Source organism: Mesoplodon mirus (assembly GCF_964341445.2).
Source record: "Mesoplodon mirus genome assembly, chromosome: 3".
In the NCBI taxonomy this organism is placed as follows: Eukaryota; Metazoa; Chordata; class Mammalia; order Artiodactyla; family Ziphiidae; genus Mesoplodon; species Mesoplodon mirus.
The window spans coordinates 9,054,148-9,077,432 of record NC_138978.1 but is presented as its reverse complement, the minus strand read 5'-3'; the positions used below and the strand labels follow the sequence as shown (position 1 = coordinate 9,077,432).

The following is a 23,285-nucleotide window of genomic DNA, read 5'->3' as shown; positions in this document are numbered from 1 at the left end:
ATACTGGGTAAGATGTCTTTTGAACAAAGTGTTTGAAATAAAACAGACTTTGCAAATCGTTGGTCTGGGGAGCTCTGAGCTCCCTTCAAGTTCCAATCTGTGATTCTGAGTTTAGATCTCCGATATAATGTTTTATAACAATCTGTTGACCTCTGTCTCCTGACAATTTTTTCAATCTTTTGAAAACTCATAGAACGCATTCAATAAATGTTTATAGAATTAATAATAAACAAATAGATAAATGGTCAGACATGCTATCCCCAAATATGGCACCTTGGCATATCGAATATTTTAAGCTGAAGGAGTTTCTTAAAAACTATTAATTAATTAAGTTATTTTTGGCTGCCGTGGGTCTTCGCTGCTGCACATGCACTTTCTCTAGTTGTGGCGAGCGGGGGCTACTCTTCGTTGCGGTGCGCGGGCTTCTCACTGCGGTGGCTTCTCTTGTTGCGGAGCATGGGCTCTAGGTGTGCGAGCTTCAGTAGTTGTGGCACGCAGGCTCTAGAGCGCAGGCTCAGTAGTTGTGGCGCACGGGCTTAGTTGCTCCATGGCATGTGGGATCTTCCCGGACCAGGGCTCGAACCTGTGTCCCCTGCACTGGCAGGCGGATTCTTAACCACTGCGCCACCAGGGAAGTCCCTGAAGGAGTTTTTGAGAAAGCAGCAGAAGCAGGAAGGTCCCTCTGACCTTCCCCCCACCCCCCGCCCTGCCCTTCTTCCCTGAAACAGGTCATAAAACTCCCATGTGCAAGGAACCCCCCTGTATCAGGAGGAAAGAAGACATTCTTATCACCAGAGACAGGGAATTTCTGGCCGAAAAATTTGTAAAAACCTTGTTAAACCCTTATCTTCCTAGTTACTTCTTTACCATTTACAACTCCAAGCCCAAACGCCTTTGTCTTGTCAACTCTTCACAAATTTCTTGTTTTTCTTTGTCTAAAAGCTTCCTGCTCTGGTCACTTCTTTGGGTCTCCATTCTCTGGTATACATAAAAATTCAAAAACTTTGTATGCTTTTCTGTTAATCTCTGTCAGTTTAGGGACTTCCCTGGAGGTCCAGTTGTTAGGACTCTGCATTTTCACTGCCAAGAGCGGGGGTTCTATCCCCGGTCAGGGAACTAAGATCCCGAAAGTACAGCCAAAAAAACCCAAAAAACAAAAAACTGTCCATTTAATTTTCAGACCCAGCCAGGGACCCTAGGAGGGTTGAGAAAAACTTTTTCCTCCCTACATTGGCCATCCCTCCCTCTGAATAATTAACACAGGCAATGAGGTGTATTATTTATCTAACTGAGGCTCAGTGAAGTTAAGAGACCATCCAGTCACTCACACCGCCAGTCAGAGGCTGCATTTAGGATTAAAACCAAGGCTCGCTGGCTCCAGAGCTGGTTTGGAGAGTTGGAATTTCCAGGCTGACTTGGAGACTCTGAAGACGTGCCTGGTGGGCCCCTGCTCTGGTCTAGTTTTGGCCAAGGGGAAAAGACACTGACCTTCCCAGGGCAACTCCTCTGGCTCCTTCATCTGGAAGGCTCAGTTTTGTGAAGACAAGAGATACAAGATTTGCAGACAAGATAAATGACTTTAGCCCTGGCCAGCAGGAGACCAGAGACAAGAGGAACTTGCCTCCTGTGGTTGACAGTTTCTAGAATGTGAGAAAACCCTATAGACTAAAATATGGACTCTTTCCAAATCCCTTTAGAAACTGGCCTTTTAAAGAGAATGTGGGGGAATTCCCTGGCAGTCCAGTGGTCACGACTTGGTGCTTTCACTGCTGTGGGCCCTGGTTGGATCCCTGGTTGGGGAACTAAGATCTCGCAAGCCACACGGTGCGGCCAAAAAAATAAATGAATAAATAAAAAGAACACGGTAATGAGAATGTCTGGCTGGAAAGCCCCGTTACCTCAAGTGCGGCCCACTGGAGACTTGAGTTCCTGGCCTTGCTCATGCTGAAAACTCAGCTACTGTGCACCGGGGCCAAGTCAAATCTCGGAGACAGTTTTGGGTGAAGTAGAAAAGTATAGCTTTATTGCTCTGCCAGGCAAAGGGGGCCACATGCATCATTGCCCCAAACCTGACCTCCCTGTCTCCTCTTGGTGAGTGGCAGCTCCAGCCTCCAGTTGCTTGAGCCCCAAACCTTGCAATCTTTTTTTTTTTAATTTTTATTTATTTATTATTTATGGCTGTTGGGTCTTCATTTCTGCACGAGGGCTTTCTCTAGTTGTGGCAAGCGGGGGCCACTCTTCATCGCGGTGTGCAGGCCTCTCACTATCGCGGCCTCTCTTGTTGCGGAGCACAGGCTCCAGACGCGCAGGCTCAGTAGTTGTGGTTCACGGGCCCAGTTGCTCCGCGGCATGTGGGATCTTCCCAGACCAAGGCTCGAACCCGCGTCCCCTGCATCGGCAGGCGGATTCTCAACCACTGCGCCACCAGGGGAGCCCCAAACCTTGCAATCTTGATCTCCTCTTTTTCTCCTACATCCAGTCTGTGAGTGAAGCCTGCTGCTCTGCCTTCGAAACAGATCCAAGAGCTGCCATGTTGGGAGAGGTAATCTCCGTCACGTGGCCTTTCCACCCCGCTTGGCCTGGGACACTTCCTCACCAAGAGACAAAGAGCCCACACAGCCTTGCCGAGCTTGGTGCCTGGTGTGGGAGCATCTTTCCCTGTTTCAGGCCCAGTGTGTGCTCTTTTGTTCTGCTTAAGCCTGTGTGTCATATGGCACCCGGCCAACCCCACTGCTCTATCTGTCCTCTTCGGGGAGGGGATGGGGTCCTTCCACTGCACCATGAGAGGGCCGAGCACAAGCACACTGCCTGTCAGCTGCCAGGAGAGACCCGCTGGCCCCCGGGAGACTGATGCCACTACTGAAGCCGATCTTGCTGTCTCTTCTCAGCGTGAGTCCAGTGCCGTCCATCAGTGTTTGAGCGTCTGATGTTTTCCTTGGCGCCTCCAATACCAAGCTGCCGTGGGCAGAAGTGCCTGGAGGACTCCCCTGGATTGACAACCGGTGCCCGGTGCTCTGCTTGCCCTGACCACTCGTCACCACCTCCACCTCTCCATCCAACACTGTCCTTTTAGAATGTAAGTCAGACCATGTCCGACTCTGCCCAAAGCCCTCCAGCAGCTCCCATCTCACATTCAAAGTCCTTGAAATGACCTTCTGACCCATCTGGCCCCTGCTGCCTCCCTGACCTCATTCCTTCTTCCCATCCTTGGCTGCAGCCACGCTGGCCTCCTGACCGTGCCCCCAGACTGGGCAGGCACACGCCCGCTCAGGCCTTCCTCCGAGCTGTGCCCTGCCTAAAACCTCCCAAGCAAAATGGAATCTCCCAGGTACTGGGGGCTTTTTCCCCTCACTGGGGTATCCCCAGCATCTAGGACACTGCCCAGCTCCCATCGACTCTTGACTGCTTGTTGAATGAACGTTAGACACTCTCCCTTATGAGACCTGCTGGGTGGAAAGGGGCAGCCACCCTGGTGGCCCTCACTGTTCCCATGTGCCTCTGATGGCCTCTCCTTGCAGGATGGCCCTTGGCTTCCTGGGGCCACCTTGCCCGCATGGTCAGGGAGCCAGAGCAGCCTGAAAGTTTAAGTCACTGTCCCCCAACCCTGGAGTAGCTTTGGCAGATGACCAAGAAAGCCCAGCTCCCCTGTTTTGCAACACATCGCACGCTTCCTTCAGGGTCTGCTCCTGGGGAGCTCCACCTCAGACAGGGGCCCTGCTCTGCCCTCTCCCCAAAGATCCGCTCAACGTGGGGCCCTGGGACTATAAGGAACTGGGGTCTCTGAATATACTCCCCCTCTGTTTGACACAGCCTCTCCTATCTGTAACCACCCCCCCCCCCGCCTCTTCCTTCCTTGAGAAATCTGACATGCTCAGGATCCAGATGCAGGAGTATATACGCTGCAAGCCTCCCACGTGCCAGGAACTGGTATAAGCAAGAGAACTGGAACTTGAGTGTTAGCCTCCTGTCCCCTCCCCAAGGCCACAGCCATGCACTTGACATGGGTCCTTCTAGCTGATGCTTTTACATCTTACCACATATACGCAACAATACAGGGTATTGCTGAGAGGTTTTAAAATTCACACTAACGCTCTCATATCACGTGTGCCATTCTGCAACCAACGTTCAGGGGGAACCAACATTGATAGAAACAGGCCTGGTTGGGCTTCCCTGGTGGCGCAGTGGTTGAGAGTCCGCCTGCCGATGCAGGGGACGCGGGTTCGTGCCCCGGTCCGGGAAGATCCCACATGCCGCGGAGCGGCTGGGCCCGTGAGCCATGGCCGCTGAGCCTGTGTGTCCGGAGCCTGTGCTCTGCAATGGGAGAGGCCACAGCAGTGAGAGGCCCGCGTACCGCAAAACAAAAAACAAAAAACAAAAAAGAACAACAAAAAAACCGAAATAGGCCTGGTTTATTCATTTGAACGGCTGAACAGTATTCCTTAGAATGAACGGACCACGGCTTATCTGCCCGCCCCCGTCTGACTATGAGGCTGTTTCCAGTTTTCCACAGCTTCAGCCACCCAGCATCCCTTGGCCCCGGAGCACAAGCCCCTTCCCCGGAGGCCCATGTTCCTTCTTTCAGGGCTCTTGCCTCCGGACAGAGGACTCCTAATGCCTCTTCCCCCGTAGAGCAGGACCTGAGTTCATCCCTGTAGCTCCAGGCCCCTGCACAGCATGTGGCAGGCACTCAGCTTCTTTGGATGGATGGATACAGAAGAATGGGGGGAGGGGACTGCGCACCAGGCCTTGACCTCTTTGTGCCAGGGAAGAGCCACGATGGCCTGAAAGAGCCCAGATACCTGGGGTCCAGTGATCAATGCCATCCCAGTGGGAGTGGGGTAGGGCCCTGGCCATGGGATCCTTGGAGCTTCTGGACAGGTGTCCCCGTCTGCTCTGAGGCCAAGACACAGGGTCTGCCAGGAGCCAACCGCCCCTGGCCCACTGACCCAACATCATCATGGGCTCAAGGAACAGCCCCCCCGACACCCTCGCTGTCATGCAGGGAGCCCCTCCCGAGGGCCAGGCACTATACATTTCAGCCGCGTCATCACTCTCTGGGCAGGCATTAGCCCTCCTCCAGCAGACACGGGGGTCTGAGGGGCACACGGTCAGGGGCAGGGCAGGATTCAAACCAATACCTGAGCTATCTGAATTCGGAGAAATGGACACCCATTTGCCGCAATGAACAGTGCCCTCCTCTGCTGGGGCCTCGGCTAGGCTGGAGCTGAGCACAGAGCAGGCCCAGCTGGTCGTGAGCCCCTGCTTCCTCCTGCCGCAAGAGAATGGGCACCTAAGGCCTGGTGCCCTGGGGATTCGCTGGAATCTTCCCAGGAATGGCAAGTCCAGGCTCCAGCCCTGACGGGAGATTAAACATGGCTCAAAACACACTCAGCTAGAGGATTCCCTGAACTTTAATGCCGTGGCTCTGAGGAGGGCCGCTGGAGGCTGTGGTGGATCTCTGAGGCTGCAGACACCACCAGCCTCCAGTGACGGGGTCCTGGGCCCCAAGTGACTAGGCAGTGAGAAGCCGGGGGTCCTCACCCCTGCACTCCAGGGGCTGAGTGTGACCAGAAGCTCTCAGAGCTCCTGTGGGAGGGCTTGGCCAACTTCGGGAGAGGCGCGGGGTAGGGGCATCACTGGCTCTTAGAGGCCTGACCCCACCAGGCTCAGGCACAGCTTGACCCAGGGCCTGCACGGAGCAGCTAAGGGTGGAGGTGACAAAAGCGACCACAGTTCCCAGCCTGGCACCAGTGGGATACCTGGAAGGGAGGAGAGGCCTCGAGGAGTTTGGGACAGGTGTGCACAGGGGCTCCTGGCCTCTCAGGGCACTTGATTCAGGCAAGCCCTGAGATGGGGAACCAGAAAACACATCCCACATCAGTTCTGAGAAAGGTGGGGGGACGGGAGCGCCCCAAGGATGACATCTAAGGCACCAAGAAGGTGATGTAGCCTCCTCCCACGCCTCCCCGCAGTTTGTCAAACTGGCCCCTAGGCTGGGGCCAGGTGCAGCAGGGCTGGCTTCAGTATCCTTGGGGGACGTGAGCCCTGCTCTCCAGGTCGGCAGGGGCTTCTGGAGAGTCAATCGTCTGGTAGGCACTGTGCTCCTGTGAAGCTCCAAGGAAAGCTAGGGGGTGGGGGAGATGGGGGGAAAGAAAAAATGAAGGGTGGAGACTTAGGACATTCCACAAGGCCAAACCAACAGCCCCCTACCCCTCGACCAGAAAGGCCAGAGCTGGGCATCCCAGCACCCGGCAGTGACAGTGGTAGCAGCCCCAGGCACCAAGCCTTGAGCATATTTTATTTAGTCAGTCCTCCTGTAACCCTACAGAGCAGGTTTTTTATTGTCCCCACTTTACAGATGAGGAAACTGAGGGTCAAAGAGATAAACTGACTCGCCTGAGATTACAAAGCTTGAAGCAGAGGACACCAGGATTCAAACCTAAGCAGCACGACCCCAAAGACAGGGCTCTTAGCCATTATGCCTCAGTGGTTCTCTGAGCAGCACACGCTCAGGAATCTGGCCAAGGGACGCCCAGCCCTGGGCCCACGGGCTCCCCTCCGGCTCTTCTCCCAGACAGAGCGGACACAGCGTGACTGTGTCCAGAAGGCCCCAGAGCTGGCACAGTTGCAGAGCCCAGAGGGTGCAAGGCAGGCTGTAGGGCTCTCAGTGCCACACCCCTCACTCCCATCTGCACTCTGCACATCTGTCCTGTGCTCCCGAACAGGCCCCAAGGGCCCTGGGCCTCAGTTTCTTCATCTGTCTAATGGAGGAACGTCACTGGCTCCTCCCCGCCCCTGGGCAGGCCTGGGCGGTGCTGAGGTTGCCCAGGGTGGGCGGCCCCGGGCCATTCCTGCCCTTAGCCCAGCAGCTCTCCCAGCGGGTCACGGGCCACTCTGGGCCTCTCTTCTCAGAAGTGAAGGGTGGAAGACCACACCTCTCTCCACTTCTCTCAGAGACAGAGAAAGGAGGTGAGAATGTGCATCAGAGAGGGCAGGGGAAGGGCCACCACGAGAAGGCATACAGCTCAGAGAGGCTGTGGGAGCGGGCAGTGGGTCTGGGCTAAGGGAAAGCACCTGCAGTTCAGGGCTGGCTTTGGCCGGGGCCCCCACGGCCTAGGCCAGCACCACCCCTCCCTTGGCCACCCAGACCCCGTATGTGGCAGGAGAGGGGGGTTCCAGCGATGGGGCTGGAGGGAGCTGAGAGGGGAAGCTGGCCCTGCAGGTGCCTACAAGCCTCGGGCCACAGACTGCCCAGAGCTGCCTGGGGCACTGGATCACGCCCCAAGCTGCACCCATGTTTGAGCTGACAGGGGGACCTGGCACTGTAGCCTGGTGCAAGGGAAAGGTCATACCAGGTGGGGACGGCCGGGGGGACCCCTGGGCTCCTGCAGCAGAGACCAGAAACTTGCACACGGTCCAGCCTGGCTCCCAGAGCCCATGCCAAGCCCCGCCCTGCACCTCGAGCCCTTCTCTCAGCGGGCAAGGTTGGCTCCCTGGGGCCGGGGCTGGGGGGTGGAAGGTGGAGACCTGGGAGAGGTGGGGAGATGGCAGCATGCCAGCACCTGGGCCAGCGAGAGGGGAGTCGGGGAGCTGGCTGGAGGCGCTGGCCTCACCAGTGTGGAGGAGGCGCTCACCCCCGCGCTCCCGGTGCATTTGGTAGACGAAGCAGCAGGAGACCGGCTTGAGGAGTGCGCTGACGATGGCCATGCCGGCGCTGAAGCGCTGTGTGTCCGAGAGGCTGGCCCTTGGGTAGAAGATGCTGATGTGGATGATGTCCAGGAAGATGGTGACCGCCAAGCCACCCAGAAACTGCAAGACAGGCCGGGCGCAGGGCCCAGGGGTGACCACGTGTCATCCGGGTTTACGAGCCCGCTGCCCCCGTCCCACCCCCTCACTCTCCCACCATATACACCAGACCGGAAGCTCCACTTGTGCCCTACTGTGTCCTTGGGGTTTGCTGGAGAACAGATCAAGCCAGCAGGCAGGACTCTGTGGATGAGATGCCCGACTGGGGGCTGTGAGGCCGCGAGCAGGGATGCGGGGCCAGAGCACCTTCCCCCACCTCATCCTGAGGCCACGACGAGGTACAAGATTTGGGTCCAGAGCCTCTGAGATGGAAGGCCCCTCAGAATTCACTTGCTCCATCTTCACCACCAAAGGAATCCCTTCTCAGCCATCCCGAGAGGCCGGTGCTGGTGCTCACAGCCATTTGGGTCTGAGCGGGTGTCGGGAAGCTCCCCTGTGGGACAGTTCAGCCAGACCGTGTCCACTCTGACCTCACAAGGTGGTGGAGTTCCCTCTTCACAGGCCTCCCGGCCACATCCCTCCCTATTAAGAGGGCCCTAGAGGTGGGTTACTGGCGCGTGCCCCACTGCCCTTGGGGAAGGGCCAGTCTGGGACACCGGTGGGAGCCCACCCCATGGCCCTCTTGGGGAAAATATGAGCAGACTCCGGGCTCTCTGAGCCAGGCAGGCAGGGAAGCAGGCCAGACTAGTGAAGGTGCACATGGGCTGGTAGCCTGGGTGGGCTTACTTAGCAGGCTCTAGAAAGTGGAAAATGGGGAAAAAAGAAGGGAGAGGAGATTGGATGGAGCCAGGCCCACAATCACCCTCAAGCCAGTTCTCCCCCAGCTCACCATACTTATGGCGTCGACGGAGTCCCGCTGCGCGACGGCCCACACGCCTAGGGCCAGGATGGTGAAGTTGGACCACGCGTAGGCGCCCGGGAACACGATGCAGCCCCTGCGGGAGGAGGAGGCATCTGAGTCAAGTCAGGAGGTGGCCGCCCCACAGGTGCCCACCCCTCCCGCAGGTCACCTCCTAAGGCTCTCAGGTCTCAGGGCCCCTACGAGCAGAGACCACAGTCTACGGCCTTGTTGCTTCCCACCCCCCGTGCTCCAGAAATGTCAGCACATTCCACCACTCTGCCTCCCAAACGGATCCGGAATCTGGCCACGTCCCTCCGGGTCCAAACCACCATCCTCTCCTACTAGCCTCTCCCCACTGGTCTCCGTACTTCTGCTCCTGCCCGCTCCTGGCCATTCATAAACAGCAACCAGTTAGGTAAATCAGGGGACGTCACTGTGCTAAAAGTTCTCCAACAGTTCTCTTGGAATAAAATTCAGACTCTTGACCATGGCCTATGGGGCCCTGTGGGATCTGGTGACACAGCCCAGCCTATACCTCCCATTCATTGCCTTGCTGTCCCCTCTACCCTGAACACTCGGTCCCTTTTTGGCATTTTAGCCTCACCTCAACTGTTAACTCCGAGACTCCTTCTCTGACTGCCCCATTTCAAGTACCACCTCACCGCTTTCGACCACAATGCCCACCCTCTTTTATTTTGTAGGGTATAACTGAACTGTTTACTTGTTTGTCAACTCAAAGAAAATAACAGTTAACCCAGAGCCCTTACTAGTATCTGGCACAGTTATAAGTGCTTTAAATTCGCTCATTTATGTGCATTTGTCTTAACGACCCCAGTAAGGAGGCACTATTGCTTTCCTCATTTTACAGATGAGGAGACAGAGGCACAGAGAGGTCAAGTAACTTGCTGAAGGTCACACAGCTGCTAAGTGGCAGAGCTGGGATTTAAACCCAGGCAGTCTGGCTCAAGAGGCTGTGCTCTTATCCGCCGTATTCACTCAGCTTGGATGGCCGCAGCATGCAGTGGGGTGCTGCATAAATTTAACTGGCATTCCCTGAAGTGTACCGTACAGAAAACATGTGCAAAGCACTTAAGTGCAGGGCACAACGAGGCTTACTCAGAATAAGTAATCTCATTTTTTGGTTTTGAGAAAGCAGGCCTCACCAGCTCAAAATCTTGGGGAGCGTGACTGAGAAATCTGGATTTTGACTCTGCCCCTCGAGGTCATTAACCATGATGATCACTGTTCCCATGATTCATACCCGTTAACGTGTGCACTGCACTTCCACAACTGCAAAACGCACACGTGAGCTCAATGGTCTCCAGTCTTGATTTGGCAAAGAAATCTCCCCAGAAACTCAACAGCTAAAGCAGATGGTAATGATGAAAATCAATCCTGAGGTCCTCAGGCCTCCCTTGTGCAGGCCTGGGCAGTGTCTGGTGAGCAGAGCATTGCCACGCTTCTCCCTCACAGCTCCTGAGTGGTGTGATTCCTTGCACCCATTTTACAGATGGAAACCAAGGTCCCGAGAAGTGGAGTCACTTGGTCAAGGTGACCTGGCTGGAATATAGCAGAGCCAGGACCTGAACAGGGTCAGTCTGAATCCCGAGTCTGCCGTCTCTGGGCAGGGGGTGTGAAGTGAGAGTGAGGGTCCACCCCTAAGCAAGTGACCTCACCCCTGTGTCAGGTGTCTACTTGCTGAGCCGCTGAGCTAACCCCCAGAAGGCACCCAGCCTGGCAGCTGGTCTCTGGACACCCTCAATAAAGGTTAGCAGTTTTACAGTTTCAGAAGTTACGCTTTCACCTTCCGATGACCTTACAGGACAAGTGGGAGGGTCAGTAATGCTCTCACTTTGTAGGTGAGAAAATGACTTAGGGGGTTTAAGTGACTCACCCAAGGTCACAGACACACAGAGCTCTACCTGACATCCACCTCAGCACAGTATAAGAGACCGGCCCCCAGGCTTCAGCACCTCAGACCCCCCAGATGCGAAGGCCTCGGGGAAGAACCAGAGGGGTGACAAGCCCAAAGGGCTCGGGCAGTGTCTGGAGGAAGGTTGAGCGGTTGGTACTGCCCTGGGATGTTGCCTCCCTGAGGATGAGGGCTCGAAGCTCCTAGGGCAGTGATGGCAAAGGCCTCTGGGTACTGCCTGCCCCTCTGACATCCTTGGAACATGGGGAGCTTGCTGACGATGCTCTTGACAGAGGTGCTATTTAGTTTTGGAACGGGCTGGGAGACGTGGACAAGGCCCGTGAGACACATGGATGCAGACCCAGGACACACACGGACAAGACCCCAAGGAGACACGTGGACCCAGATCCTGGGAGACAGGTGGACATAGAACAGGACACTCAGAGAGTCACTCACCAGATCGTCAGCAGCCAGTGAACCAGGAGGATCGCCTGTGGCACACAAAAAAGAGGGAGTGGGTGGAGGAGAGATCTGTGAATGTGACCACCATGGTGGCAGGGGGTTGGGCAAGAAAGCTTTGGAGCCAGAAAACACCGGAAGCCCCCGCCTAGCACCTAAGAGCGCTTCAGCAATGTCTGTTGAAATGAAACACCAACAGTGACAGAAGAGAAGGTAGAGACGGAGGAAGAGCACAGGCCAGGTGATGCTGCCACGGCGCCCTCCCCACTCCCTCGGGGCAGCTGACACCCACAGCCCTTCCTGCTTCCAAAGGCGGGAGGCTCCTTTGGGGAACCTGGGAATCTGCTCTGGAATCAGAGGAGCCTCAGTGGGAAATGGGGGTGGGGGGAGCTCAAATGAGGCTGATTTCTTAGGACACTGGAGCTGGGGTGCCGTGTGGGGACGGGGGGATGCCGGGTGCGTCCAGGGAATGGGAGAGCAGCCCGGTGGCAGAAGACCAGAGGGGAGAGGTGGGCCTTGAGGGCCCCGGCAAGGAGCGTGGATTTCAGCCCAGGTGCACTGAGGGCTTTCCTGCAGGAAGGTAACACGCTATGATTTGTTAAGAAAAGAAATCCCTCTGGCTTTTTTCTAGAGTTCTGCGCTATCCCACCCTGTTTGTTGCCCCCTATGTCCCTCAAAGACAGCCCTCTTTACTGGAACTGGTCTCTATTCCTGGTTATCAGAAGGGCCCTGATTGCAAAGCAAGCAAAGAAGGAAGGAAGAGATGCTATGGGGAGGACAGGGCAGCTGCCAGCTAGAGCTTCCAAAGAAGCAGGGAACTCGGAGCTGGTGCTAAAGGGGACGCAGGGACCAGCCAGGCAAAGGAGAGGGAGAGCGGGGTGTCCCAGAGTGGACACCCGGAAGCACAGGCAGGGACACAGGACCTAGAGCCCCGAGGAGGGGTGGCGCTGAGGCTGCGGGAGGCCAGGAGCCCCAAGTCGGGAGCTTCAGTGGGGCCTGGTGGTCGGCGGGGGCCCTTGAGGGGGTTTGCTCCCGGCACTGAGCGGTCAAGTTGGGAAGGGGAAGCCAAGAGCTTGGGGCGGGGACGGCATGCTGGGCCCAGACAGCAAGGGAGGACGGCCAGGACTGCAGTGGTTTCTGGTCTGGTGCAAGGGGCTAAGGAGACGGAGCCACCTGCAACAAGGAGCTCTGGCTGCGTTTCTAGAAGGGTCACCATTTATGGCACACCTGCGATACGCGAGGCCCTGGGCCCAGCGCCCCACGTGACCTTCTCTGGGCCTCACAACAGCCTCTGGAGCAGATACTAGAATCAGTCCCATGTTACAGTCAAGAAAACTAGGCTCAGAGGTAAATTAAGTTGATTGTGATTCCACTGATGGCAAAACTCAAATGAAATTGTAAGTCTGACTCCAGAACCAGGGCTCCTTGCCTTCACGCTGGATGCATGGCCTTCAGCGGAGAGGAGCTATTCGGGCTTGAGACAGACGCAGACGTTTTCCACATGGGGGGCAGGTGACATCCGGGGCAGACGCCCGGGACCCCACCTTCACCCCCAGCGCTCAGTGAAGTGAACAAAGCCCAGAGTATGGTCCACAGCGCCCAAAGAATCCCTCTTCCGGCTACAGAGGACTAGAACAATTCTGTAAGGACCAATGCACCTGACTTTACACAGGTCTTGAGACTCCGAAAAAGTTGAGTCTACATGACAGAAGGCTACTCTGGAAGGAATCTTTGCCATCACCTTCCCTCGTTTATTACCGAGTGCCTCCCACGCGTCAGGCAGCACTCTGAGATTTTTGTGCATAGGAACGCATTTCATCCTTACAATCCTCTGAGGTACAATTTCCCCCATTTTACAGTTGAGAAAACTGAGGCTCAGACGTAAGCAACTTGCCCCAGGTTGCACAGCAGAGCCACGTTTCAAACATGACTTAGCCAGGTGTTGTCCGACGCAGGGCCTGGGCAGATGTGCCCTCTCGTTACAAAGGTGGGGAAACTGAGGCAGAGGAGGCCTAATCTTCTAAGGGTTTCTTTTCCCAGGGGCTGAAGAGGAGGGGTCAAACAGCGCTAAGTTTCTGAAACATGTACAGTTTAAGCCGGCATCGCTGGCACCAGCTTGGCCTCCACCCTGGGGATTCAAAGGCGAGCTAGGTAGATGCAGCACTGGGCTGCCCTCCCAGACCTGACACCTGGGGTGGGCGGGACACTGTGAACCAGACAATCACCTTAGGAGTGTGGATTTCCAATGAGACAGCCTGCTGCGAAGGAAGTTACAGCAAAGGAAAAGGAACCTCACTCTGCATCAAGGGAGAGGTGCTTAGGAGGCTTCTCTGAGGGGCAAAGGGGGTGAGAAGGGGTTAACCAGGGGCAGAGGGGCAAGAAGAGCATTTCAAGCAGAAGGGACAGCACCTGCAAAGGCTCTGTGGCAGAAAGGAGCATGGAACATTCTGGAAACGGAAAAGAAGCCAATGTGGCTGGAGTGGAAGAGGAGAGTGGAGAGGAGGGACAGGAGGCTGGGGGTGGGGCAGGGCTGGGCCTGGACGGTGTGGGGCGAAATTCTGATCTTTATCTTAAGAGCAAAACACTGTCCCCCTCTGTCTAACAGGAAACCCTGCCCACAGAGGGGAAGGGACCTGCCAGAGGCCATGACACGTGGCCAGCCACGGTGGTCCTGGTGTCGGGTTTTTAACTAAGACAAGACACCAAGGAAGGAGCCACAGGGGAGGCAGCTCACATCGCCACTCCTGAAAATCAACACCAAATCCATCCCTCCCTTGACTTCTATTTCAGAAACGATCTTCATTTCCAAGTGCTCTGGTTCCCACCTCTAGACTGTGCACACTGCAGGTCTTTAATAAAGGGGTGCTCTTGGCCTGCAGAGCCCAGCTTTATCATGGTAAGAGGAAAGGCTGAGACCCAGGGAAGCCTGTGGGGGAAACCATTCTGTTTAACCTGCGGGATAAAGTTTTTCCTGGAGCCAGAAAAGCTTGTGATATGGAGTGAGCACCTGCTAAGGTCCAAAACTAGGCCCTCTCTTTTGGGCAGAACAGAGTATAATCTGGAAATCCTGCAGATCTTTAGCAGACACACATCCCCTCGGTGTGACATCACTTTTGTTTTCTAAATATTTAGGAAACAGAGCATTAGTGGATCACTTCTCTTCAGTCCTGGGAAAAGAAACCCACAAAGACTAAGCCTCCTCTGCCTCAGTTTCCCCATCTTTGTAATGGGAGGGCACACTCACCCAGGCCCAGAGGGGTCTAACGTGCAGGAAATCTCCAACAAGAAACCCAGCCAAGATTCTGAAAAAGAGTGGATATATGTCTATGTATAACTGATTCACTTTGCTGTACACCTGAAACTAACACAACACTGTAAATCAACTATATGCCAATAAAAATAAAGAAAAGAAAAAGAAACCCAGCCAAACTGGCTCTGCCCTTCCTGACAGCCCTCATCTCAGCACAAAAGAACTGTCTGCTGGCTCTGGGGAAGGCTTCTGGTAACCAAGGGCATACCGGGGATTCCCAGGTACTGCCATAGAGAATGAGGGAGGGAGGGGCCTGAGAATGGGCCTGGGCAGCCTGACCGTTCTGACTGGGCAGGAGGAAACGGACTTGAGCTCCTGGACTCTTCCTATAGACTCGGCCCAGGGGGGCTGCCCTGCCCTTTCCCAGCTGGTGTCCCATGTGTCAGAAGACTGGGGGACGGGGAAGGCCAATGGGCCAAGGCAGCAGGGGGTCGTAGGATGCTGGACTGGGGGCAGGAGACCTGGGTTCTGGTCCAGGGTCCACGTCCCCATGTCTGAGCCCCGGGTTCCTACCCTGTGAAATGGAAGCAGCACCCATCACCCACGTGTCCCATGGGGGTGCCTCAACCGCAGAGACAGGCATCTGACAGTCACTGGATGCACCCGCTTACTAACCGTAAGTACTGTGTGGAACAGGCATCCAGAAACAGCGTCAACCACATCAACCCCTGCTACTGATGAAGATCTGCCTGTCACGTGTCTACACTACCCTGAACACTCGGCCCATGTCATCCTTGCAACGGTCTGGCGTAGAGTGTTAATCCTGTTTTACTTATGAAGAAACTGAGGCTGTGAGAGATTAAGTAAATTGGCCCAAATGGTAATGCTTATAAACAAGAGAGCCCAGATGCAAATCTCAGAATAGGTCTATCTGGTCTGAGTTTTCCTGCTAATAAAAATGTGAGGAAGGGGCTTCCCTGGTGGCGCAGTGGTTGGGAGTCCGCCTGCCGATGCAGGGGACACGGGTTTGTGCCCCGGTCCGGGAAGATCCCACATGCCGTGGAGCGGCTGGGCCCGTGAGCCATGGCCGCTGAGCCTGCGCGTCCGGAGCCTGTGCTCCGCAACGGGAAAGGCCACAACAGTGAGAGGCCCACGTACCGCAAAAAAGAAAAAAAAAAAAAAATGTGATGCTACACCACCTCCTGGACCACTAGATCCTCCCCTTATCACCCTAGAAGTTAGGGTCTAATTTTATGCTCTTTTTATGGTGAGGAAACTGATACTCAAAGAGGTTTAGAAATCTGCTCCAGGTCACACAGCTAGTAAGCAGCAGAGTCTGGCTTTGGACAGAAGTCTGTCTGGCCCCAAAGCCTGTGCTCTATCCACAGTGCTGGAAGAGCAAGGGAAGGGTAGATGGAAATGAGGAGGTTTGACCTTGAGAAGGCTAATGGGGAAACCGCAGGGTCCTGCGGACCAGGACTTAGACCCTTCGTTTGCCACGAGAGGGCCCACAGGGGTGGGGGTGGGACTTCCCAGACGGGTGGTAGACAGACCTGAGGTCACCATACAGTTTTGTATTTTTTCAGCTTGCAGGATTGAACCTGTGCCCTGGGCAGTGAAAGCGCTGAGCCCTAACCACTGGACCGCCAGGGAATTCCCAGGAAAAATATACTCTCTATATTAATCTGGATGGAGGGAATTCCCTGGCGGTCCAGTGGTTAAGACTCTGTGTACTTTCACTGCCGAGGGCGCGGGTTCAATCCCTGGTCAGGGAACTAAGATCCCACAAACCGCACGGCATGGCCAAAAAAACCCATAAACAAACAAAAACAAAAACACCCAGAATATATTTTCCTGGTCCTGTGCAAACAGCCGGTGGCCTGTTGCATGAGGCAGCAAGATACCCGGGGACCCCCGAGGGCTGAGGCTAGGGGACAGCACTCAGGACTGCCGGAGAGCAGAGGCAGAGGTGGGCAGTGGTTAAGGGCGTGGGCACTGCAGCCAAGTATGTGGATGGGACCCCAGCTCTGTGACTTAAGAGCTGTGTGACCTTGGGCCGGTCACCTGAGCTCTCAGAACTGCTGCTTGCTCTTCTGTAAAGCGGGACAATAATGCTTCACGTGTGTGTTGCGTGGCTACAGAGAGGTGGAGGGATGTGCGAAACATTCAATGCAATGCCTGCCAGGTAGTCAGCCCCCCAGACGTGGCCATCCTCATTACTATTATACAGTCAGCTTCCAGAGTTCTTAACCCTCATGCTACACTACCCCCTGCACCCTCCTCCAAAGGGCCTTTCTCCCAAGACCTCACAAACCCAAGCCTAGTGCCTTCGAAGCTTGTCACAGTGACATTCCTCCAGCTCAGGACTTGCCTCACGGGTGGGGCTGGGTTAGCGACTGCCCAGAGGGCCTGGGGCACTTGCTTCTGCTCACCTGGCACCACTGCCCACTCCAGCTGGGCTGGGCACAAGCAGGCATTGAGCCAATGCCCAAGGAATGTGTGAAATAAGGGAGGGGGTAGTGCAGGGCCACAGGGGTGCATCTCCCCAGCTCCCAAGGGGCTCTGGTCTCAGAACACCCCACTCAGACGGCAGTGAACAAGGATCAACAGCTCTCTCCACAGGGAGGCCAGGTTTAACAACAAAAACACAGAGCACCCAGTTAGTTTTTAATTTCAGATAATGAATAATTTGCTAGAATGTCCCAAACATTGCCTGGGATATACTTATACTAAAAAATTATTCATTGTCGATATGAAATTCAAATTCAACTGGAGGTCCTGTATGTTACCTAGCAACCCTAGCTGCTCAGGCCCTCCCAGCACTTAGTTGTCTCTGATTGGTATCAGCTAAGACCCTCGGAGAGATGATGTTTTATTTCCCAAGTCAAGGGAAGGACCAGACATTTCATTCCGGGCACCCAAAGCCAGCACAGCTCACACCTGGGGTCGTGTGTGGCCTGTCCCACCCATGAAGTTGCTCAAAAAAAAAGCCCCAAACAGACTAAGCCCACCCCCCGTGGACAGAAATTGTCAAGGCAGAAGTCAGTCCTAACTAATTGGTGGCCAGGAAAGGACACAGCTTTGAAGTCTGACCCTGATGGGTTCAAATCCTGACTCTGCCACTAAATCTCTGTGGGACCTTGGCAAGTTACTTACCTGGTCTGAGCTGAAGTTTGCTCATCTGTAAAAATCTCAGGTTGATGTGATTAAATAAATAACCTGGCACACCACAGATGCCCCCAAAATGCAGGCTCTCTCCCCTCTCAATTCCTGCGGCTCTGACCCTCATTTCATTCCCTCTTAGCAATTATTTTAGGCAAATCTCTAATTAGAGAAAAGGCGGTCAACATTAACCCCACACAGGCTGGAACAGAGTATTGACACCAACAAACCTCAGCTGCCCTCATGTAAATTTCTTCCCAGCTAAACCTTCAATCCAAGTCCATTCCCTTGTTCCAGCCATCTCTCCCCCTAGCCGTTGACTGAAAGCTTTGGGGAGGTTTGCTGAAGCAAGTATTAAGGAAAGTATCAAGGGACGTCTTCCCATGTGAAGTCACAGCACAGACGGTGTCTAATCATCCAAATATGGATAATGTATTGCTCTGTAGTCATCTATCTCTTAGATTCCTTCAGTACCAGACACCACGGGTGCAATAAATTCTTTGTCATGCGTGAGTAAAAGGGCATTCCTGGATACTACAGTCCCAAAGGAAACTGCACTGAGACCCAAAATGGCAGGTTTGGTGCAAGGTTCATACCTTCCTGACCAAAGCTAACGGCTTCAGCCTCTCAGTGGCAAACAGAGCCAAGAAGCACTGGGCATGTGGGGCGGGGAGGAAAAAAAAGAACAGCCGCTGGCATCCTGACAGCTGAGGACACGGCTCAGGAAATGAAGACACCCCAGGAAGCTCCAGCGTTTCCCTAAATGCGCAAAGTTGGCGTTTTCTGCTTTTAAGTAACTTCTATTGGTGTCTGTGCTGTTTACGAAATAAAGACGTTGAATTTATAAACTTTGAAAAACCACTCGTCCGTGATCACAGCTGCCAACAAAGGAGGCTACCAGGTTGGTGTCTGAGGTGCAGGTGAAAGGTTTAGCCCCTCTCTCGGTGGAGGGGAGGTGTGCCGCCTCTAAGTCCCCCCTCGGGCTCTCGGTGGGCCCCTCCCCCCCGTGCCTTCCTCTTTCCCCAGGGGAATTCTGGGCGCGCAGGCCAAAGCGAGCCTCAGGGGCCCGGCGCTCCCAGCTGGGCCGGTCTGACTCCGGGAAGAGGGGGCCTCTTCCCTCCCTTCCCTCCTCCAGTTTCCTCTCGGTCTTTCCTGCTGGCCTTCTGTATCCCCCTCCTTGCTATGGTCTATCCACCCACCTCCTTCTCACCTGGACTCTGTACGTTCTCCCTCTCCCTACCACCCCTCTTTCCCCAAACGCTCGGTCCTCTCACCTCTAAACTCCTACTTTAAAAGCGCAAACGCCCACCACGCTCGGGGAGACCCGCCCCGCGCCCGCGCCCGCCCGCCAGCCCGCCAACCCGCCAACCCGCCAACCCGCCAGCGGCTGGGCCACCCCCGCCCCGCCTATCTCCACCTTCAGGTTCACGGCGGGCAGCTCCATCCCGACCAAGCTGGAGGGAACCTGCGCGACAGCCGCGTGGGCTCCTGGTCTACGAACTCGGGAAACGAACTTGCCCGGCTCCGCCCCGCCCGCGGCCCCGGCTCCAACCCCCCCCGGGGGGGGGATGGGCACGTGAGTTGGGTCACGTGACTGTTGCCCGGTTGCTAGGCGACGGCGTCCGGCTGCTAGCGGCTCAGTCCCGCCACTGCCCAGGTAGTTCGCGGCACCGCTGGAGAACATCCAGATTTGCGTCGCAAGGGGCACAATGTCTCGCCGAGTTGAAGTCCCTGCAAGTGGGCTGATGGGACCACCTGCAGCCAGGAGAGCTTGGGGGAACGTCCAGGTACAAACTGCAGATGCGGCAACAGCTGATGTCTCATCCCAGAGGGCACCCTCTCTCCTCCTTGCTTCTCCGGTGAAAGTGGAGACAGTTACGGACCTCAGAGGATCCTTGTGAGGATAAAGGAACTAATTCATGTTGAAGAAAAAATGATTCTGACACTTGCTAAAATGGTAAGGAAAACGTATTCAAGACTACTGGGGCAGGGATTCCACAATAGGGGAGGGAGAGATCAAGCCCAACTCGGAGTACCCCAAGGATAAGTGGGGGGTTATAGGCAAGCAGCAGAGTGAACGGTCAGTGGATGGCAGAAGTATTACTACGAAGAAACATCAAGGATAGGGTGATTCTTGCTAACCTGACCTAACAGGATCCTTGCTAAAGGCAGGCCAAAGACAGACCTCTAAAGTGGGGGCTGGGGAACTTGATCAGATATGGAGGGTGATCAGATATCAAGGGTCGGAGGGATTCTTGCTAAACTGACTTAGCAGGATTCTTGCTGAAGCTGTTCTATGCAGGATGCAGAAGGCTGGGTTGAGGCCTAGTCAAGAAGAGGGCTCAGAGGAGCCTAACTACAGTTTGGTTAAAGATACAGTCTTTGTCCAGACTTCCCTGGTGGTCCAGTGGGTAAGACTCTGTGCTGCCAGTGCAGGGGGCTGGGGTTTGATCCCATGTCAGGGAACTAGATCCCGCAGGCATGCCGCGACTAAGAAGTACTCATGCCGCAACTAATAAAAGATCCTGCGTGCCACAACTAAGACCCGGTGCAAACAAAATAATAAATAACTAAATAAATATTAAAAAAAAAAGATAGAGTCTTTGTCAACGTAAAGTGCCCAGAACATATGCCTGGCACTTAGTAAGTGGGCAATATACATAAAATATTGTTATTATCAATACACAAGGGGCCTACGGTTGGAGCCTTCTTGAGTTAACATACTAAAGCTTCAGAAAAATCCACCTGGAAGACCAGCAGAAAACCTATAGTCACACTTGTCTCCAGAAGGAAGAAGACTCGAGAAGATTCTATCAAGACACTGTCTGGGGCTTCCCTGGTGGCGCAGTGGTTGGGAGTCCACCTGCCGATGCAGGGGACACGGGTTCGTGCCCTGGTCCGGGAGGTTCCCACCTGCCGCAGAGCGGCTGGGCCTGTGCTCCATGGGATAGGCCGTAACAGTGAGAGGCCCGCGTACTGCAAAAAAAAGACACTGTCTTCCCCCCAGCTGTGAATGGAAGGGATCGAGGAAAGAAAGGGCTCTCCCACCTGGCATCTCTCTTAAAGATCGTTGCCCTCCAAAGAGTCCCTCCATCCTCCTCCCTGGCCCATCCTCCACCCATAACCAGAGGACGCTTTCATTTGGATAACTCCGGCTTTCATTTAGAGGGTCCCCTCGAGTCTGTCTGAGTGTTTATTCTTATTTCCAGGAGGGGAGAGACCACGTGGAAACTTGAAAAACTGCCTGGGTGGGTCCTGAGATCATATCAAGATGCATACTCTCTCCAGATACAAAGAAGGACTTTTCTAGGTGGGTGTGGGAACTTTTGCAGGGCTTCAGGGTCCGCTGGCCTAATTTAATGTCCCTTTTGGAGACACAGTCATCCAGCCCGGGCGCAGAACAACACAACATCTGCCAGAATAACCGAGAGCTGGTAAGCTTTAGAGACCAGACAAATGGCTCCACTGGGTAGGATTGTTTGGGATTCAGAGCCCAGGGGACAAGCTGGACCAGAGTAGCAAGAGTCTGAGTCCTATCTTTGTCCACTTACTGGTTCAACTTGAGCAAGTCACTTTGCCTCTCTATGCTTCAGTTTTCTGATCTGTTAAATGAGGATAATAACAGTATCTTCCTCAATGGGTTGTTAGGATTTGTTAATACACAACAAATGTTTAGAACATTGCCTGGCAGACAGTAAGCAGTCAATCGGGATTTGCTTCTATTTTGTTATTCATTATTAGTTAATTATCATTCATTACTGTTACCGGCATAGTACCTAGAAAAGAGGAATTCCTCAATAACTGGTGGGTATTATAACATTATTATCATATTATTTCCTTCTAAGAGATGTTCCCCATCCACCCCAGATCCTAGAGGTGTTTAATCCAAACCTGCAGGTGTGTAATAAAACCGTGATCACCTTGTAATGAGAAAATACAAAACAACTCCCGGGATTAGAGCTGACATTTATTAAGTACTATTTCGGGGTAGACAGTGTGAAAAGTGCTCATAATACATGTTCACAATAACTGCTGTGGTGTAGGTGCCATTCTCATCCTGATTTACAGTAAGATGACTGAGGCTAAGAGGAGTTAAGACACTTGCCCAAGGGCACATCACTAGTTGGTATTAAACTGGGCTGGGGATCAAGGAGGTCTGGTTCCACGGCTGTGACATTCAGCCTCTCAGCTCCACAGCCTACATCACAGGAAAATACAGCCCAGGCTGAGATGCAAACGATGAAGCAAGGCAAGGAGGGGAAGACAGATTGGAGCCAGATGAAGCACGAGGCTGGGCCTGTGGAATGTCCCTGCAGCTCACACGGTGACACTGCCTTCACCCCGACCAGCTGGGGCCAGAGGCACTCGGGGATGGGGGTGGGGCAGAGTGGGAGCAGACCCAGCAGGGGTGGGGAGGGAGCCCACAGGGACAAAGGAAAGTGAAACTGTTCTTAAAACCAGAGTTCCTGGGGCTTCCCTGGTGGTGCAGTGGTTGAGAGTCCACCTGCCGATGCAGGAGACACGAGTTCGTGCCCCGGTCCGGGAAGATCCCACATGCCGCAGAGCGGCTGGGCCCGTGAGCCATGTCCGCTGAGCCTGCGCATCCGGAGCCTGTGCTCCGCAACGGGAGAGGCCACAACAGTGAGAGGCCCGCGTACCGGAAAAAACAAAACAAAACACCAGAGTTCCTGCCATGATCTATCCTGACTGTGGAAAGACAAGGGGACCCCCACAAGGCACATTCCACAAGGCTTTGGGGTCATATATTTAGGGGGTGCACTTCTGGAAGTCAAGTTTAAATTTTTCACGTTCCTCACCAATCCTGTCTGTCTCAGCCGAGCTTTATCTTCATACCTTCAACAAAGAAAATGACATCACACAACAATGTGAATGTACTTGACATTACCGAACTGTACACTTTAAAATGGTTGGGATGGTACATTTTATGTTATGTATTTTCTTGTTTACCGTAATTGAAAACAAAACAAAACCAAAAAACTGACATGCAGAATAGATTCATTCATTTATTCATTCAGTCATTAAGGGAATAGTTATTGAACACCTACTTGGGTGAATACCTAGGAATGGAAGGGCGGGACCACACGGCACGTGTATACTTCAATTTTTAAGAAATCGCCAAACTGTTTTCCAAGACCGTGGTGCCGTCCTGTTTTTTCTTCGTAGCCCTTGTCAATACGTGAAGGTATTGCCCTATCAATTTACTTGTCTCCTTGTTTATTGTCTGTCCCCCCATCTAGACTGCAAGCCCTAAGAGGGGCCTGCAACCTTGACACTCGCCTGGTGCATAGCAGGTGCTCAGGGAATACACCAGCTGAACCAGTATGTGTGCACCACTTCCTCCCACCACGGGCACCAGGGAAGACCTGCCACCCAACTCTCCGCTTGTCCTCAGGGTGCCACTAGTAGCCCAGGTTCTGCTCTGGAAGCCACTCAGTCAATGTTGTTGGTTATGCAAACGGCCGATGAAGCAACCACTGCCGTTTCTTCCCCATAGTTGCTTGTGTCCTTCAGACAAAGATATTGTTTGGATCCCTGCCCTGCCTCGCCTCCTCCTAGCAGAGTGATCTTAAAGCTCGGGGTGATGGTGGGGATCGTGTGAGATAGTTTACCCAGCATGCCTGGCACAGCTCCTGGCACTTTGTAAATGCTCAGTAAGCAAATAGCTGCCCTGCTGCTATGAAAAAACCACGGCATCTTTCAGCATCTCTCAGGAGCTCCTGGCCCCTGATAAATGCCTGCTGAATTGGAGCAGCAGAGAAAGGCCCCTTGGATGGGGAGAAGATGCCCAGAGCCCTTTCCTATGAGCAAAGCCTGGGAGATGGACCTCCGTGTTT

General features: G+C 54.2%; 1 protein-coding gene across 3 annotated transcripts; it reads right to left on the bottom strand.

Annotated features, from left to right (window-relative positions):
- Positions 1-4,390: 4,390 nt before the first annotated feature.
- On the bottom strand, positions 4,391-18,983 carry AGTRAP (angiotensin II receptor associated protein). Of its 3 annotated transcripts, none has more exons than XM_082612313.1 (5): positions 18,848-18,983; positions 11,016-11,050; positions 8,636-8,741; positions 7,614-7,809; positions 4,391-6,124 (listed from the first exon to the last, which is right to left on the bottom strand). In XM_082612313.1, exons 1-5 carry the CDS (start codon positions 18,872-18,874, stop codon positions 6,021-6,023), a joined length of 468 nt encoding a protein of 155 aa, XP_082468439.1. In that variant the 5' UTR covers positions 18,875-18,983; the 3' UTR covers positions 4,391-6,020. The 3 variants fall into 3 exon arrangements, with proteins under 3 accessions (XP_082468439.1, XP_082468441.1, XP_082468440.1); XM_082612315.1 differs by having other exon boundaries at positions 7,635-7,809; XM_082612314.1 differs by lacking the exon at positions 18,848-18,983 and adding an exon at positions 17,661-17,903.
- Between the last annotated feature and the right edge of the window lie 4,302 nt (positions 18,984-23,285).

What these genes read in the sequence shown, in the direction of transcription:
- AGTRAP (XM_082612313.1), bottom strand. Translation starts at nt 18,874, where the DNA reads ATGGAGCTGCCCGCCGTGAACCTGAAG. An exon ending in TGCCCGCCGTGAACCTGAAG is followed by an intron (nt 11,051 to 18,847) that starts GTGGAGATAGGC and finishes TGTGTGCCACAG; the next exon opens with GCGATCCTCCTGGTTCACTG. An exon ending in CACTGGCTGCTGACGATCTG is followed by an intron (nt 8,742 to 11,015) that starts GTGAGTGACTCT and finishes CTCCTCCCGCAG; the next exon opens with GGGCTGCATCGTGTTCCCGG.